This window comes from Mastomys coucha, unplaced genomic scaffold (assembly GCF_008632895.1).
Source record: "Mastomys coucha isolate ucsf_1 unplaced genomic scaffold, UCSF_Mcou_1 pScaffold21, whole genome shotgun sequence".
NCBI classification, from domain to species: Eukaryota; Metazoa; Chordata; class Mammalia; order Rodentia; family Muridae; genus Mastomys; species Mastomys coucha.
In genome coordinates, this window is record NW_022196904.1 from 141,840,328 (window position 1) to 141,852,942 (window position 12,615).

At 50.1% G+C, this 12,615-nt stretch overlaps 1 protein-coding gene across 5 annotated transcripts in view; it reads left to right on the top strand.

The window, feature by feature from the left end:
- Window positions 1-10,381, top strand: part of Vps37c (VPS37C subunit of ESCRT-I) — a 30,246-nt gene extending 19,865 nt beyond the window's left edge. For 4 of the 5 annotated variants that reach the window (XM_031389711.1, XM_031389713.1, XM_031389712.1 and 1 more), the window contains exons 2-5: window positions 1,535-1,633; window positions 6,076-6,247; window positions 7,034-7,116; window positions 8,274-10,381. In XM_031389711.1, coding sequence (XP_031245571.1) covers window positions 1,535-1,633; window positions 6,076-6,247; window positions 7,034-7,116; window positions 8,274-8,987 — 1,068 coding nt within the window. In that variant the 3' untranslated portion in view covers window positions 8,988-10,381. Of the gene's footprint in view, window positions 1-990; window positions 1,065-1,534; window positions 1,634-6,075; window positions 6,248-7,033; window positions 7,117-8,273 lie in introns of those variants that run through there. The other variant, XM_031389714.1, reaches the window with a different exon arrangement.
- Window positions 10,382-12,615: the final 2,234 nt, after the last annotated feature.

The following is a 12,615-nucleotide window of genomic DNA, read 5'->3' on the forward strand; positions in this document are numbered from 1 at the left end:
AAAAAAAAAAAAAAAAAAAAAAAAAAAAAGAATTTCCTCCCTTCCTTCCTCTCACTTATGTGTGTGTAATGTGTTTATATATGTGCAGATAAGGTTGATGTGAGAGGCTGGGCAATGTGAAGCCTTCAGGGGATGATGACTGGTGTTGTTCCCTACTTATGTAGCTCCTCGTTAGCAGGTGTCCATGCCACTCATTTTAAAAATATTTTTAGATTTATTTATTTATTTTATGTATATGAGTACACACTGTAGCTGTATACAGATGGTTGTGAGCCTTCATGTTGTTGTTGGAAATTGAATTTAGGACCTCTGTTCAACCGGTCAACCCCCCCTCGCTCCGATCTCCCCGCTTGCTCAGTCCGGCTCAAAGATTTATTTATAAGTACACTGTAGCAGACTTCAGATGCACCAGAAGAAGGCGTCAGATCTCATTACAGGTGGTTGTGAGCCACCATGTGGTTGCTGGGAATTGAACTCAGGACCTTTGGAAGAGCAGTGAGTGCCCACTGAGCCATCTCGCCAGCCCCCATGCCACTCATTCTTTACACCAAGTCACTTGGAATGTGAAAGGAGACAGACAGATCAGGCCCAAACCAGGATGAAGACCTCATCAAAGGGAGCTTGTCATCATTGCTCATTACTTTCTCTCTTCACCCAGGGATGCCATTCCCTTCCTGTTACAGAGAGTAACTGAGGCCCATAGAAGGTGGCTCTGTCTGACACCTTGGCTCTTAGTTCCCAAATGCCTTCTAGGCTGAGTTGTCACCGTGGCTCCCAGCAAACTCTAACAAGGGTAGAGGGCCCTTAATCTCCGCAGAGCCAGAACCTTCTGGAGACTAGCAGCCTTCACAGTAAGAACACTCAACATGAGGGTCCTGTCAGCAGAAAGGCGCTTCCTGGTGTGACTGCTTCCTCCTGGCTGCCCCCAGCTTGGCTGTGACTTGTCATTCAAATGACAGATAGCCTTTGGGACAGTGGCAGGGAGAGGCCTGCTGACCCTTGCCCTGTCAGCGCAGCTTTCTGCCTGGATCTGTTGGTTTTCCCTCTTCTGACCACCCTTGAAGGTGATTTGATGATTTTTCTTTTTCCCGTTCTAGTGAGGGCACAGATGTGACAGTTTCCTTCTGTGACCTGTGGAGAGGACTGCAGTTGTAGAATACTTAGGGAGACCTGAGGTCACTAGAACACTAGATATAACAGGCAGGGACATAGCTGGGCCTGTGCTGTTGAGGCCTGTAAAGCCCTTGGGGGGGGGGGATGGGTGTTTAAATCAGGTTCAGACAAAAGTAGTCATGTACCAAGGCCTGGGGCCAAATTTAGTCTATCCCTGCAGCCTGACCCCTCACTCATCTTTTCCAGTCAGCTCCCCGCTATCTACAACTGTGGCTGCCAAGTAGTTTTACAGATTTCTCATCTGTCTTAGGATTTTGGGGGCATAAATGACTAGGGCTCCACCCTCATGTCTCCTTGGGCCCCTCCTGTGGAGGGATCTGGGTGACTTTTCCTTAAACTGGGTATTGCTTTGTGTTTGCAGGAGAAAATGGAGGGGCTGAAAGACAAGACCCTGCAGGAGCTGGAGGAAATGCAGAATGACCCAGAAGCCATTGCCCGGTTAGCTTTGGAGTCTCCTGAGGTACAAGGAAGCTGGCAGATGCTGCTGCTGCTGATTCTTTTTACTCAACAAATTTATCTATCTATCATCTATCTATCTATCTATCTATCTATCTATCTATCTATCTATCTATCTATCTCTTCTTTCTCTTTCTCTCTTTCTCTCTCTCTGTCTCTGTCTCTCTCTCTCTCTGTCTCTGTCTCTCTCTCTCTGTGTGTGTGTGGACACTTATATGAATGTGCACCAGGTGTGTACAGGAACCCAGAGAGGTCATCAGAAGATGCTGGACTCCCTGGAACTGGAGTTACTACTGTGAGCTGCCATATGGGTGCTAGGAATTGAACCCTGGTCCTCTATAAGAGCAATCAGTACTTTTAATGGCTAAGCTATATCTCCAGCCTCACTTAAGGTCTTTTAAATTTTTATTACATTTATTTAGTGTGTTTGTGTGTAGTGTGTATGTGTGTTTGTGTGTCTGTCTGTGTATGTGTGTGTCTGTGTGTGTGTACCAGGTATAACTTGCAAGAAATGTTTTTTTTCTTTCTACCATAAGGGATCCAGAGATTGAACTCATGTTGTCAGCTTGGTGGCACTTCCTCACTGAGCCATCCCACTCACCTGACAAATGCTTGTTAAGGATTCATGCTTAGCAGGAGTTTTGAGCCAGGATTCACTTTATGCTGCAAATTTTACCTTGGCTTTTACTAGAGGAGCCCTGAGGTTTCAAGCCAGGGTGTGGGTCCTCTGGGAGCCCAAGGGAGTGCCGAGCACACCTTGAACTAGGACAGCTAGGGACCCAAATGGCCCAGGAATCTTCACACCATTCCAGTGTAGGTCTAGAGACAGCTCACTCATGCACTAGGGTGTGTTTGTGGGGGGTTGCTTCTTCCTCCACTGTGATATTCTCACTCATGTTTCATCCTGTTGCCCACTGCAGCCAGTACCCCACCTCTCAGCTTCTAATCGCAGAATTCCTATAATTCCTTATAGGAATAAGCACCACCCTGCTGTCTTTACAGAGATGACTTGGCCCTCACTGTCACTATTTCCTGTGACCTTCCTGTGAGCTGGAGGTCAGGTGACTCAATGTGGCCACCCAGCTAAAAATACCCACAGGTACCCCCCCAGAGTAGCGGTAGCTGGTCATCATTCTGGAAGCATCTGTTTGAGGAGGGAAGGAAGCACAGGTAATGAGAGGCTCCTGATGTGTGCCCTTTTTTCTGATGAGCAGATGTGCTGTGTGTTCTGTGAATTTACTGTGTTAAAGAACAGGAAGTTGTCCAATTCGCATCCAGTCAGCCTCCCCGGAGCCTTAGCCCTGCTTCGTGGGTGCACATGCTACATGGTCCTGGATCCATCTCTGCTGTGCTTTCTACTGCCTACTGCTCCCCAACCCTGTTCAGGCTTCTCTGCTGGATTGAAGATGACCAGGGTTGGGTTAGAAAGACCTCCTTGCAGCAGGGAGTAGGGGAGGTCTTTGTGTGACTCATCTCGCAGCCCTGAAGCAGGGTGACCTGGCTTCAGTGGCATTGGAGCAAAGTCACGTACAGTCTTGAGTATCCTTTACCACAAATTCTTGGGATGTAAGTTTTTCAGATTTCATGTCTTGGCTCTTGAAATGTTTTGCGTAGATTTACTAGTTAGATATCCACAATACAAGAACAAAAACAAAAAACAAAACAAAAAAAAATCACAAATTCTGAGACATTCTGAAATCCAGAATTCCATGAGTGTCATGTAGGCTCTTTGAAATCCAGAACAAGAGTGTCACTGATAGGTGTCTGCATCTTAGATTTTATGTTGCTGAATGTTTGCCATTAAACTCCAAGGGTCTCTTCTTTTTATTGTGTCCTATGTCTGTGCACACACATATATGTGCATGCATGCCACATCACAAGTGTGAAGGTCAAAGGACAACTTTCAGGAGTTGGTTCTTTCCTACCATTTGGAGCCAAGGGTTCAAACTCAGGTCAGTCAGGCTTAGCAGCAAGCATCTTTATTTACTGAGCCATCTTGTTAGCCCTAAGTATTTCTTCAGTCAGCAATGAGCAACAGAATGTTAAGGGGATTCCCAGGCTTGTTCCTGAAGGGAGTGGAGCTCAGCAAAAGCAAGCCCGCATCCAGCTCTCACCCAGCCCTCGTTCATTGCTTCCAAGCTGAGCAAGTCTCCAGTCCTATGGAAAAGCATAACCTCCTGGGAATGTAAGGGCTGCAGCTTCCTGGCCAAAGGACAGATTGAACCTTCTGGCGTAGCCGTGTCTGAGCAAATGAGTTGAATTCTCTGAGGGGAAAAAATATTCACTGTGGGACAGACAGAAACAAAGTAGGGCAAGCTACTCACTCTTTCAGAAAGTCTTTGGCTGTCTGTCTGCCTGCCTGCCTGCCTGTCTGTCTGTCTGTCTGCCTGTCTGTCTGTCTGTCTGTCTGTCTGTCACAGCAGTAGGGCAGTAATTGTGTCACTGTGGGGCCATGAGAAGAGCTGGCAGAAGAGAAAGGTGGCGGGGAGTGTTCATCTCTGTAGAGAGTGAGTGCAGGGGCTACCATGTGGGGAGCTCCAGGGAGCTGTGGAACTCTGCTGGCCTCATAGGGTGTTTGTGAGAGATGGGCTTGAGGGTCGGAAGAAGTGGACTTGTGTAGACAAGCCTCAGGAAGGATGGCACAGCATGGATATAGTGCTTCAGACCCAGGGACCAGCCATGGACAGATAAGGATGCCCAAGGGTATGTGGCCAGGAAGGGCAGACCCCATACTCAGAGTGTGCCTGCTTTTTTTTTTTCCTTTTTCTTTTTTGTTTGTTTCTTTCTTTCTTTTTTTTTGTTTTTGTTTTTTTTTTTGTTTTTTGAGACAGGGTTTCTCTGTATAGCCCTGGCTGTCCTGCAGCTCACTTTGTAGACCAGGCTGGCCTCGAACTCAGAAATCCGCCTGCCTCTGCCTCCCAAGTGCTGGGATTAAAGGCATGCGCCACCACTGCCCGGCTTTTTTCCCTTTTTTAACACTGTATTTTTTGTTATATGTACAGGTGTGTCTGTGTGGGTTGGTGCATGTTTGGTGCAGTGCCTTTGGAGGCCAGAAGAGTCTGTTAGATAGATCCCTTGGAGCTGAAGTGGCAGGTGATGTGAGCTACTTGACATGGGTCCTGGGAACCAAACTCAGGTCCTCTAGATGAGCAGTATGTGTGCTTAGTTGTTGAGCCATCCTCCAGCCTCCTTGGCTAACATTCACACTTTCCAGTTAGTTACTCTGCTCCTGTGCCACTGAGCTTGTCCAGGGGCTAAATGGCATTTCTGGCTGGACAGCAGACAGTCCAGATAAAGGTTCTAACCTGAGCTCCGACACCCTTGTCTGTGGAGGGGTAGCTGGCAGCATTCCTCTTTCCAGTAGGCTGCAGCCTGCTGTAGGTAGCTATAGGGCTGTAGGTAGCTATAGGGCTGTAGGTAGCTATAGGGCTGTAGGTAGCTATAGGGCTGTAGGTAGCTATAGGGCTTGAGGCCCTGAGCAGGGGTCAGAGCAGGGTGGCCCTTCTGGAAACCCCGTATCCAGGATGCCCCCAGGGGGCTCTAGAGGAAGCCCATCTGGCCAGGTGTGCCACATGCTGGCCAAGATGGAGGGAAAAGCTCTGTGTTGCCAACCCCTTGTTTCCCTGTGGAAGCTGGTCTTGACCTGTTCCCCGACTTCTGTGGCCAGTACTGAGCCCCCTCTGCTGGTGCCATATGGTACTGCGATGCGATGGTGGCCCTGTCTTCAACTCTCCTCTCGGTGAAGCAGATGCTAGGCCTGCTGGGCAAGGTTCCAAGGCTTCTGCCTGACTGACAGTTAACTAGGAGCCTGCATGAGGGCTCAATGGTGCTGGCTGGGGAAGCATTTTCAGCAGACGGCATTGAGGGACTATCTATAGCTCTGTAGGCTGTGTTTGACCTGGGAGGCAGGGACATCTGTCCTGCTCAGTGTCTTGGGCTACCACAGGGCCCTGCCTACCACAGGGCCTCCCTCCCTAATACCTTTGGGACTTCATGACATTTCTAGCTTCTGGTCTGGCCTGGGCCACCTGCGTTCTCTCTAGCAGCCTCTCATGTGTATGCATGCATGGTGTATGTGCATATGTCTTTTTCACTTGGGGCTAATGATGGGGACTCTGGGTTTCTTCCCTCCCACTGGAGTGGATCTTCTCCCTCACCTGTGGCCTGCATAGCACAGAACCACTTACAGGTGCTTGTCTATTGGGAAGCCATGGGTAGGTGGTTAGCCTTGGTGCCTGTTTCCCATGTGTCATTCTCACAGACTCTCTTGATCAGGATGAAGTGAGTAAGGCACCTGGGTCACAATGCCTGTGTAGCCTTTAAACCCAGGCTTCTGTGATTGGTTGAGGGCTGAGCACCAAGGTGAGCATTGAGTCCAGGAGCGCCCCCTGCCTGAGGCTGACCATTTACAGTTAAGCTCATTGTTAGTTGTCTTGCATTCCTTAGGTTCAGGACCTGCAGTTAGAACGAGAGATGGCACTGGCCACCAACCGGAGCCTGGCAGAGCAGAACCTGGAGTTCCAAGGTCCCTTGGAAATCAGCCGCTCTAACCTCTCAGACAAATACCAGGAGCTGCGGAAGCTTGTGGAGCGGTGCCAGGAGCAGAAAACCAAGCTGGGTAGGGACAGCTGACCACGGACAAGCACTCTGGCCATCTCCCCTGCTGAGTGATACTTCTGTTCAAGGAGAATGAGGGAGGCAGCTGGAATACCCAGAACACGACACGCTTAGATACCCAGAGTAGGAAAGGGCCAGCAGCCATTGTATGGACTGTGCTTCATGCCTTGGGCTAAGTGCTTTGCATGTTTTTACATGATAATAAGTAAAGGTGTAGGTACTATGGTTCATCTAAATGTTTGAGTATTTATATTTACTGTATACCCTGGTGATATTTTTTATAGTATTAAAAATGGCCTGAATTTACTATTTTTATAGATGAGGAAAACAAGGCTGGAGTGGTTCAAGGGCTTGCCTAAGATCATCTCACTAGAGTTAGGTGGAGCTGGGATTTGCAGGCATAGCCTTTAGCAGCTGAGCATCTCTCTAGCCCTGGAATTGGAATTGGAATCTAGGCAGCCAGTATCTTTCACTGCCTCTGCCAGCTTAGCCCTGAGCCTTGCAGAGCTGGCCTAGGCCCTGTGGAGATAGGTAGGCTTCCTGGATGGCTGTGCCCCTGGGGAGCTGCTTGACCAAGACCTGAGCTCTGTCCCTAAGCTTGTCTTTATTCAAGATGGTGAATACCTACATGAACCAAAAGGACTCCACAGAACCAGCTGCAGGGACTCTATAGTGGCTAGGCCCAAGCACACAGAGGGCATGCCCCATGTCTTCCCTGAAATCAGGGTCCTCAGCTTTAATTAAAGGAGTGCTTTTGAAATGGCAACCTCTCTGCCCTTCCTTCCAGAGAAATTTTCCTCAGCACTGCAGCCTGGGACCTTGTTGGACCTTCTGCAGATCGAAGGCATGAAGATCGAGGAGGAGTCTGAGGTGAGGTGGGGAATGGCATCCTGATCCCTTCAACAGGGTAGTGGGCCTTGGGGTCAGGGCTCAGGTGAGCCCAGCACCTCAGAGCTTGAGTAGACGGCACTGAGTACTAGTGGACACACTTTGATTGCAATACAGTATAGGAACACATTCTAAGACCCCTGGTAAACACTTGAAACCACAATTAGCACTCTCTTCTGTGTAGCCAGTACTGTTTTTCCTGTACATGTATGTTTATGATAATATATAATGTATAAAGCAGGCTCAATGAGAGCTTAAGAACAGTAACCACAGGCTGGGGCCATACTCCAGGTGACAAATGCCTGCACAAACTTGCCAACCTGAGTTTGGTCCCGCACCCTGAAAAGTCAGGCAAAGTGGTACATGCTTGTCTTTCCAGCGCTGGGAGGGACAGGCAGATCCCTGGGTTTGCTGGCAGGCAGTCTAGCTGAATTGATGAGCCTGTAATAGAGACTCTGTCTTAGGAAATAAGGTGAACAGTGCCTGAGGAATGATACTAAAGTTGGCCTCTCAACTCCACATGCACATGTGTGCGTGTTCACCCTTACTCGTGTGTATTCATATATGCAAACATATGCATACATACATGAATGGTAAGTAATAATAGACTAGTTATAACAATATCTTAAAATAAAAGTTACTTAAAACTTACAGATTATTTCTAGAATTTTCCATGCAGTGTTTTTGGACCATCAGGGGATCGCTAGTATCTGAAATCATGGTTAAGGGGACTTCACTACATCAGGACCCCAGTTGAATCAGGAATGAATGACCAACAGGAGGCCCCAGGGAGCTCACACATCTGGATGGGTGGTGGTACAGAGCTAGGCCGTTGCTCTGTACCTCTTTCTGCTGTCTCCTCCCTCTGGATGTGCCTTTTATCTCAGTGGGCAGAGATGTCTTTGTGTTTTGGATGCAGCCCAGGGGCCAGCATACAGGTCACTAGCATAGGTCCGGCTGTTGATCAGACCTGTGTGACCACCAGGGACTGAGCACAGTGCTGGGTAAGGGGCAGTGTGACCATGGAAGACATGGTCCTGCTGTTAAGGAGCTGGCAATTTGGTGAGGGAGTCACTCTGCATGGAGGCCAGGGAAGGCTGTGGGAGGCCTCTGATGTCAACAGTTCTTGTGTCCTGTAGGCCATGGCTGAGAAGTTTCTGGAAGGCGAGGTGCCCTTGGAAACATTCTTAGAGTCCTTTTCTTCCATGAGGACACTGCTGCACCTGCGTCGAGTCCGTGTAGAGAAGCTCCAGGATGTGGTGAGGCGGCCTCGAGCTTTGCCAGAGCTGGCTGGAGATGCCCCTCCAAAGCGCCCGCCACCTCCACGCCCAGTGCCCCAGGCCACACCCCCTGAGACTGAAGAGCAGCCTCCACAACCATCTGTAGTGACTCCCTACCCTTTGCCCTACAGCCCATCCCCAGGCTTGCCGGTGGGCCCTACAGCCCAGGGGCCCCTGCAGCCAGCCCCCTTCCCTGTGGTAGCCCAGCCTTCCTCCTATGGTGGGCCTCTGGGTCCTTCTTACCCCTCACCTCAACCAGGACCTAGGGCCATGGTGGGTTACTCTTGGTCTCCACAGAGGAGTGGCCTGCCCCAGCCTGGCTATCCTACAGCTCCAACTAGCAGCGCTGGTCCAGGATACACTTCAGTAGGGGGCCGAGCTCCTGGTCCTGGTTATCCTCAACAGTCCCCCTACCTCCCATCAGGAAACAAGCCTCCCTACCCAACACAACCTCAGCTCCTGGGCTTCCCAGGACAGCCCCAGCCTCCAGTGCCCCCTCAACCTCCATACCCTCCTGGGGCAACCCCTCCCTATGGCTTCCACCCTCCAGGAGCTGCTTGGCCTAGGTATTAGTCCCGGTCTGTGTCCACCTTCTTCCTTCTACCTGCACCACAGCCTGGGCCTCCATTTGCTGAGATTTGAGGTTAACACTGGATATGGAGGTGATGTGCCCTGAGATGTTGGGACACACAGAAGCCTCAAGCCTCTAGTTGGAAGTACATAGGCCTCCTGAAAGGCCCTGGACAGTGCAGCATGAGTCCTTCTGGGAGTTCCTTCTGCCAGGGTCCAGCTCAGCACATCCTGAGTAGCCTGGTGGGAGCCCAGTGCTCTCTGGTGTCTGCATGAACAAGTGTTCATGTCTTTGCACAGCTATCTGCGCTTGATCCCTGACAGCTGAACCAATGTAGAATAATCTAGATGGCAGGGACCCTGGCTCTCAGACCCTGCTCATCCAGGCTGTCCCTTGGAACTTGGTATGTTTGATGTGGAACCACACACCAAGTGATGACAGAGCTCTGTTTGTCCATTAACGGATGGTCTATCTTATTTACCACAGATAGGTCGTAAGAAGAAACAGGAAAAACAGGGACTTCAAGTCCTGAAAGCCATATTTTAGCTGCTGTGCCAATGTCAGACAAGTGTGTCCTATGTGCTGGCAGGGACCATAGCAGCAGTGGTATGGTGAGAGAGCTGGGAATGCCAAGGGAAACCCAGGCCTCAAATTGTATGATTGGATGTCCTAGGGGTCACCTGGAGCCCCTGGCTGGAGTGGAGGACCAGGGTTACCTTCCAGCCACTTTCCACTCCTGGGGCCCTCCACTTGTGGCTGGCTCTTTCTGAGGTCCACCTACCCCTCTACTCCTTTAGTGCCTTGAATCTTATTTGCTAGCAGCCCTTTATCTTATGTATCTCTTTCCTTTTCCCACTGTCCCTGCAGAGCAGACACCAGACCTACCTTTACAGAACATCCCCATGGTGCTTCCCAGACATCATCACTACATTGGGGTTGGTTTCTCTACACTCATTTTCAGAATGTAAAGGGTAGGGATGTGAGTGCAGCCCCTGCACTGGATGGGGCTGAAGCCCGTTTAGTAGTAAAAGTGACTACACTATTCTAAAGGGGTTGCAGCAGATGATGCATCTGTGTGGCTGATCCAGATGTGAACCAGGTCTCAGGGTGGGCCCTGGAGCTGCTACGGGTTAGGAAATTGTATGTGCCTTGAAACATCCCCTGCCTGGGTACCCAGCCTCTGGTGGGCCAAGGTGCTGGGGGTCAAGGAGGAACCCCATCTTCTGGTGCCACTCTGCCCACAGGCCATGGGTGCATTACCAACTCTGCTTGCTTCTCCTAAGTTATTTATAACGTGGATCACTAATGGAGTCTGTGGTAGACTGCTGCTGAACTGGATGATGAGCACCCATTTGTTTGTGCAATTGCCATAATAAAAGTTGATGAGTTCTGTGGTCTGTGTCGTCTCTGATGAGTTTGAGAGCAGATGTGGCTACTTGTGGGGCGGTGACTTCTGCAGCCTTAGTCTATAGAGCCCCGCCCACCTATGGCCACCTCTTGCTTACCCCACTTTCACTCCACTTCCTAGGGTTTGGCTCTTTCTACCTTCTTTTCAGTGGTTTTCCTTGGCTGTTTCTTGGAGCCTACAGTGCTTGCTTTGTTCTAGGCTACATGTGTAGCTACTCTGTTCCACCAGGGGGCACCAGTGTCCCAGTCCAGGTTGGGAGGTAAGTGTTCCTGTTACCTGGTGAGCATAGTTGTGGTCTATCCATTTTCTAAACCAGGAAAGAGAGAGGGGGAGGGTGGAGAGGAAGAGGGAGAGGGAGAATGTATGAGAATGTGTGCGTGCATGCGTGCATGTGTTTGTGTGTGTCTGTCTCTGGTACCAAGTGACCTGCTGGGGGCTTGGCTGTGTTCTCCAGGGCATTCCTTTAAGTGCTGTTGCAGAACGGTTATTTGGAAGCCTAGGAGGATTTGAGAGACCAGGTTCCTGGCAGTTTCCTCTAGCCAGCTCTCTGCCTTTTCTGCCTGGCAAGGTGATAGAGGTAGGTTGCCTGTGATAGATGCCCAGAGGTGCTAAGGATCTCCTAGTACCCTCTCCACAACCACCCTAGCTCTCCTTGCCCCAGGTTTAAACAGGAGGCAAGCCTGTTTAAGTGGAGTAGTGACCAGGTTACACATGGAGATAGGACTTGGGTTTTGATCCACAGAGTCCCAGGGCTGCAAGGTTCCTGCACCATGCACTATGGTGCTTAGAAGTCCGGAGGACACAGCCAAGATTCACCCACTTCAGTTCGGTGTTCATTGCCCTTCACTCCCAGCTATCCTTGAGTTGCCTGGCAGGAGTCCAGGGCTGGGCACACGAGATATCCACCAGAATAAATTGCAGATCTTACCACAGTAGTTAAGTCACTTGCTTTGGGTTATACCAGCGTGGTGGCGGGGCCTAGGGCCAACTTTTCTAAGAAAGGACTTGGAGAGCCACGTGGTCTGCATGAAGCTCCCTCTGCCTTTCTTCCTCCTTCCTGCTGCATTGCTAACATGGCAGTGCACACTCTCATTGGTCCTTTCTGGCTCCTCTGAAATAGTTACCAGATCACGTAGGCCTCTTGCTGCACTTCAGCAGTGACAGGCCCTGGGTACAGAATGGGGCTGAAGATCCCTGAAGTGAGCCCTGAGGCTCTGAGACAGGGATTGCTGCCTAATGATCTAAGGAAGCCTCCTGTTAGGCTTTCTGTTTCTTCGACCTCTGTGAGGAGGAGGCACTAGGATTATCTGTCTACAGATGCCTTCAGAGGTGGCCCAGTGACAGGAAAGTGGGCAGGAAGGTAGGGCACCCAGGAGTGGGAGGGTCAGTTCCTACTCTGTTTCAGTGATGTAAAATGGAGACCCCAAGGCAGCTCAGGTCACAACAGGGCAGCCTTGGTGGCTGAGGAGATGTGTGCCATGAAGTTCCCAGTGGAGGAGCAGTGCTGGCTGAGGGCCTGATTCTGCATCTGAGCCTAGAACTTGACAAGAGCTCTGAGGAATGAGATTCTTCATGGGCTATGTGACCTGGCACGTCTTGTGGAGACACATCTCCCAGGCCCACATAACTTGAGAGTTTTATGTGTATTCCGAATGGAGGTCTTCCTCAGTCGTCCTCTGCCTAGACAGGGAGGTCTCTCACTGAACCTGAGCTTACTGATTGAGGTAGGTTAGCTGGCCGGGGAGCTCCAGGGCTCTGTCTGTTTCTGCCTCCCCAGTGCTGGGATTTTAGGTGCTTGCTGCTATGCCTAGCTTTTGATGCGGGTGCCGGGGATCTGATCTCGGGTCCTCATGATTGCAATGCAGGCATTTTGCTGACTGAATTATCTCTCCAGCTCCACAAATAGTTTCCTAAAGATTCCTATTCTGCTAAGCTTTTTGGTGTATTTTTCTGTTAAATAGGCCATGGAAGTTTTAAAAATCACTGGTAGACATAAAGAGTTTTGCAAGAAAGACACCTATGGGAGGCAATGGCTGCCTTGGAGCCTACTTCCTTCTAGTAGCAACCTCTTAGTTCCCTGTCATGGGGCCCCTTCACCCAATTAGATATGAGCAGGTATGTGGTAGACCCTGTTTCTTGGTTCCTAGTGTGATTAGTAGCAGATATGTGACCTGGGCGGTTAGAATGGAGGCCTAGGGCTGGAGAGATGACTCAGTATTTAT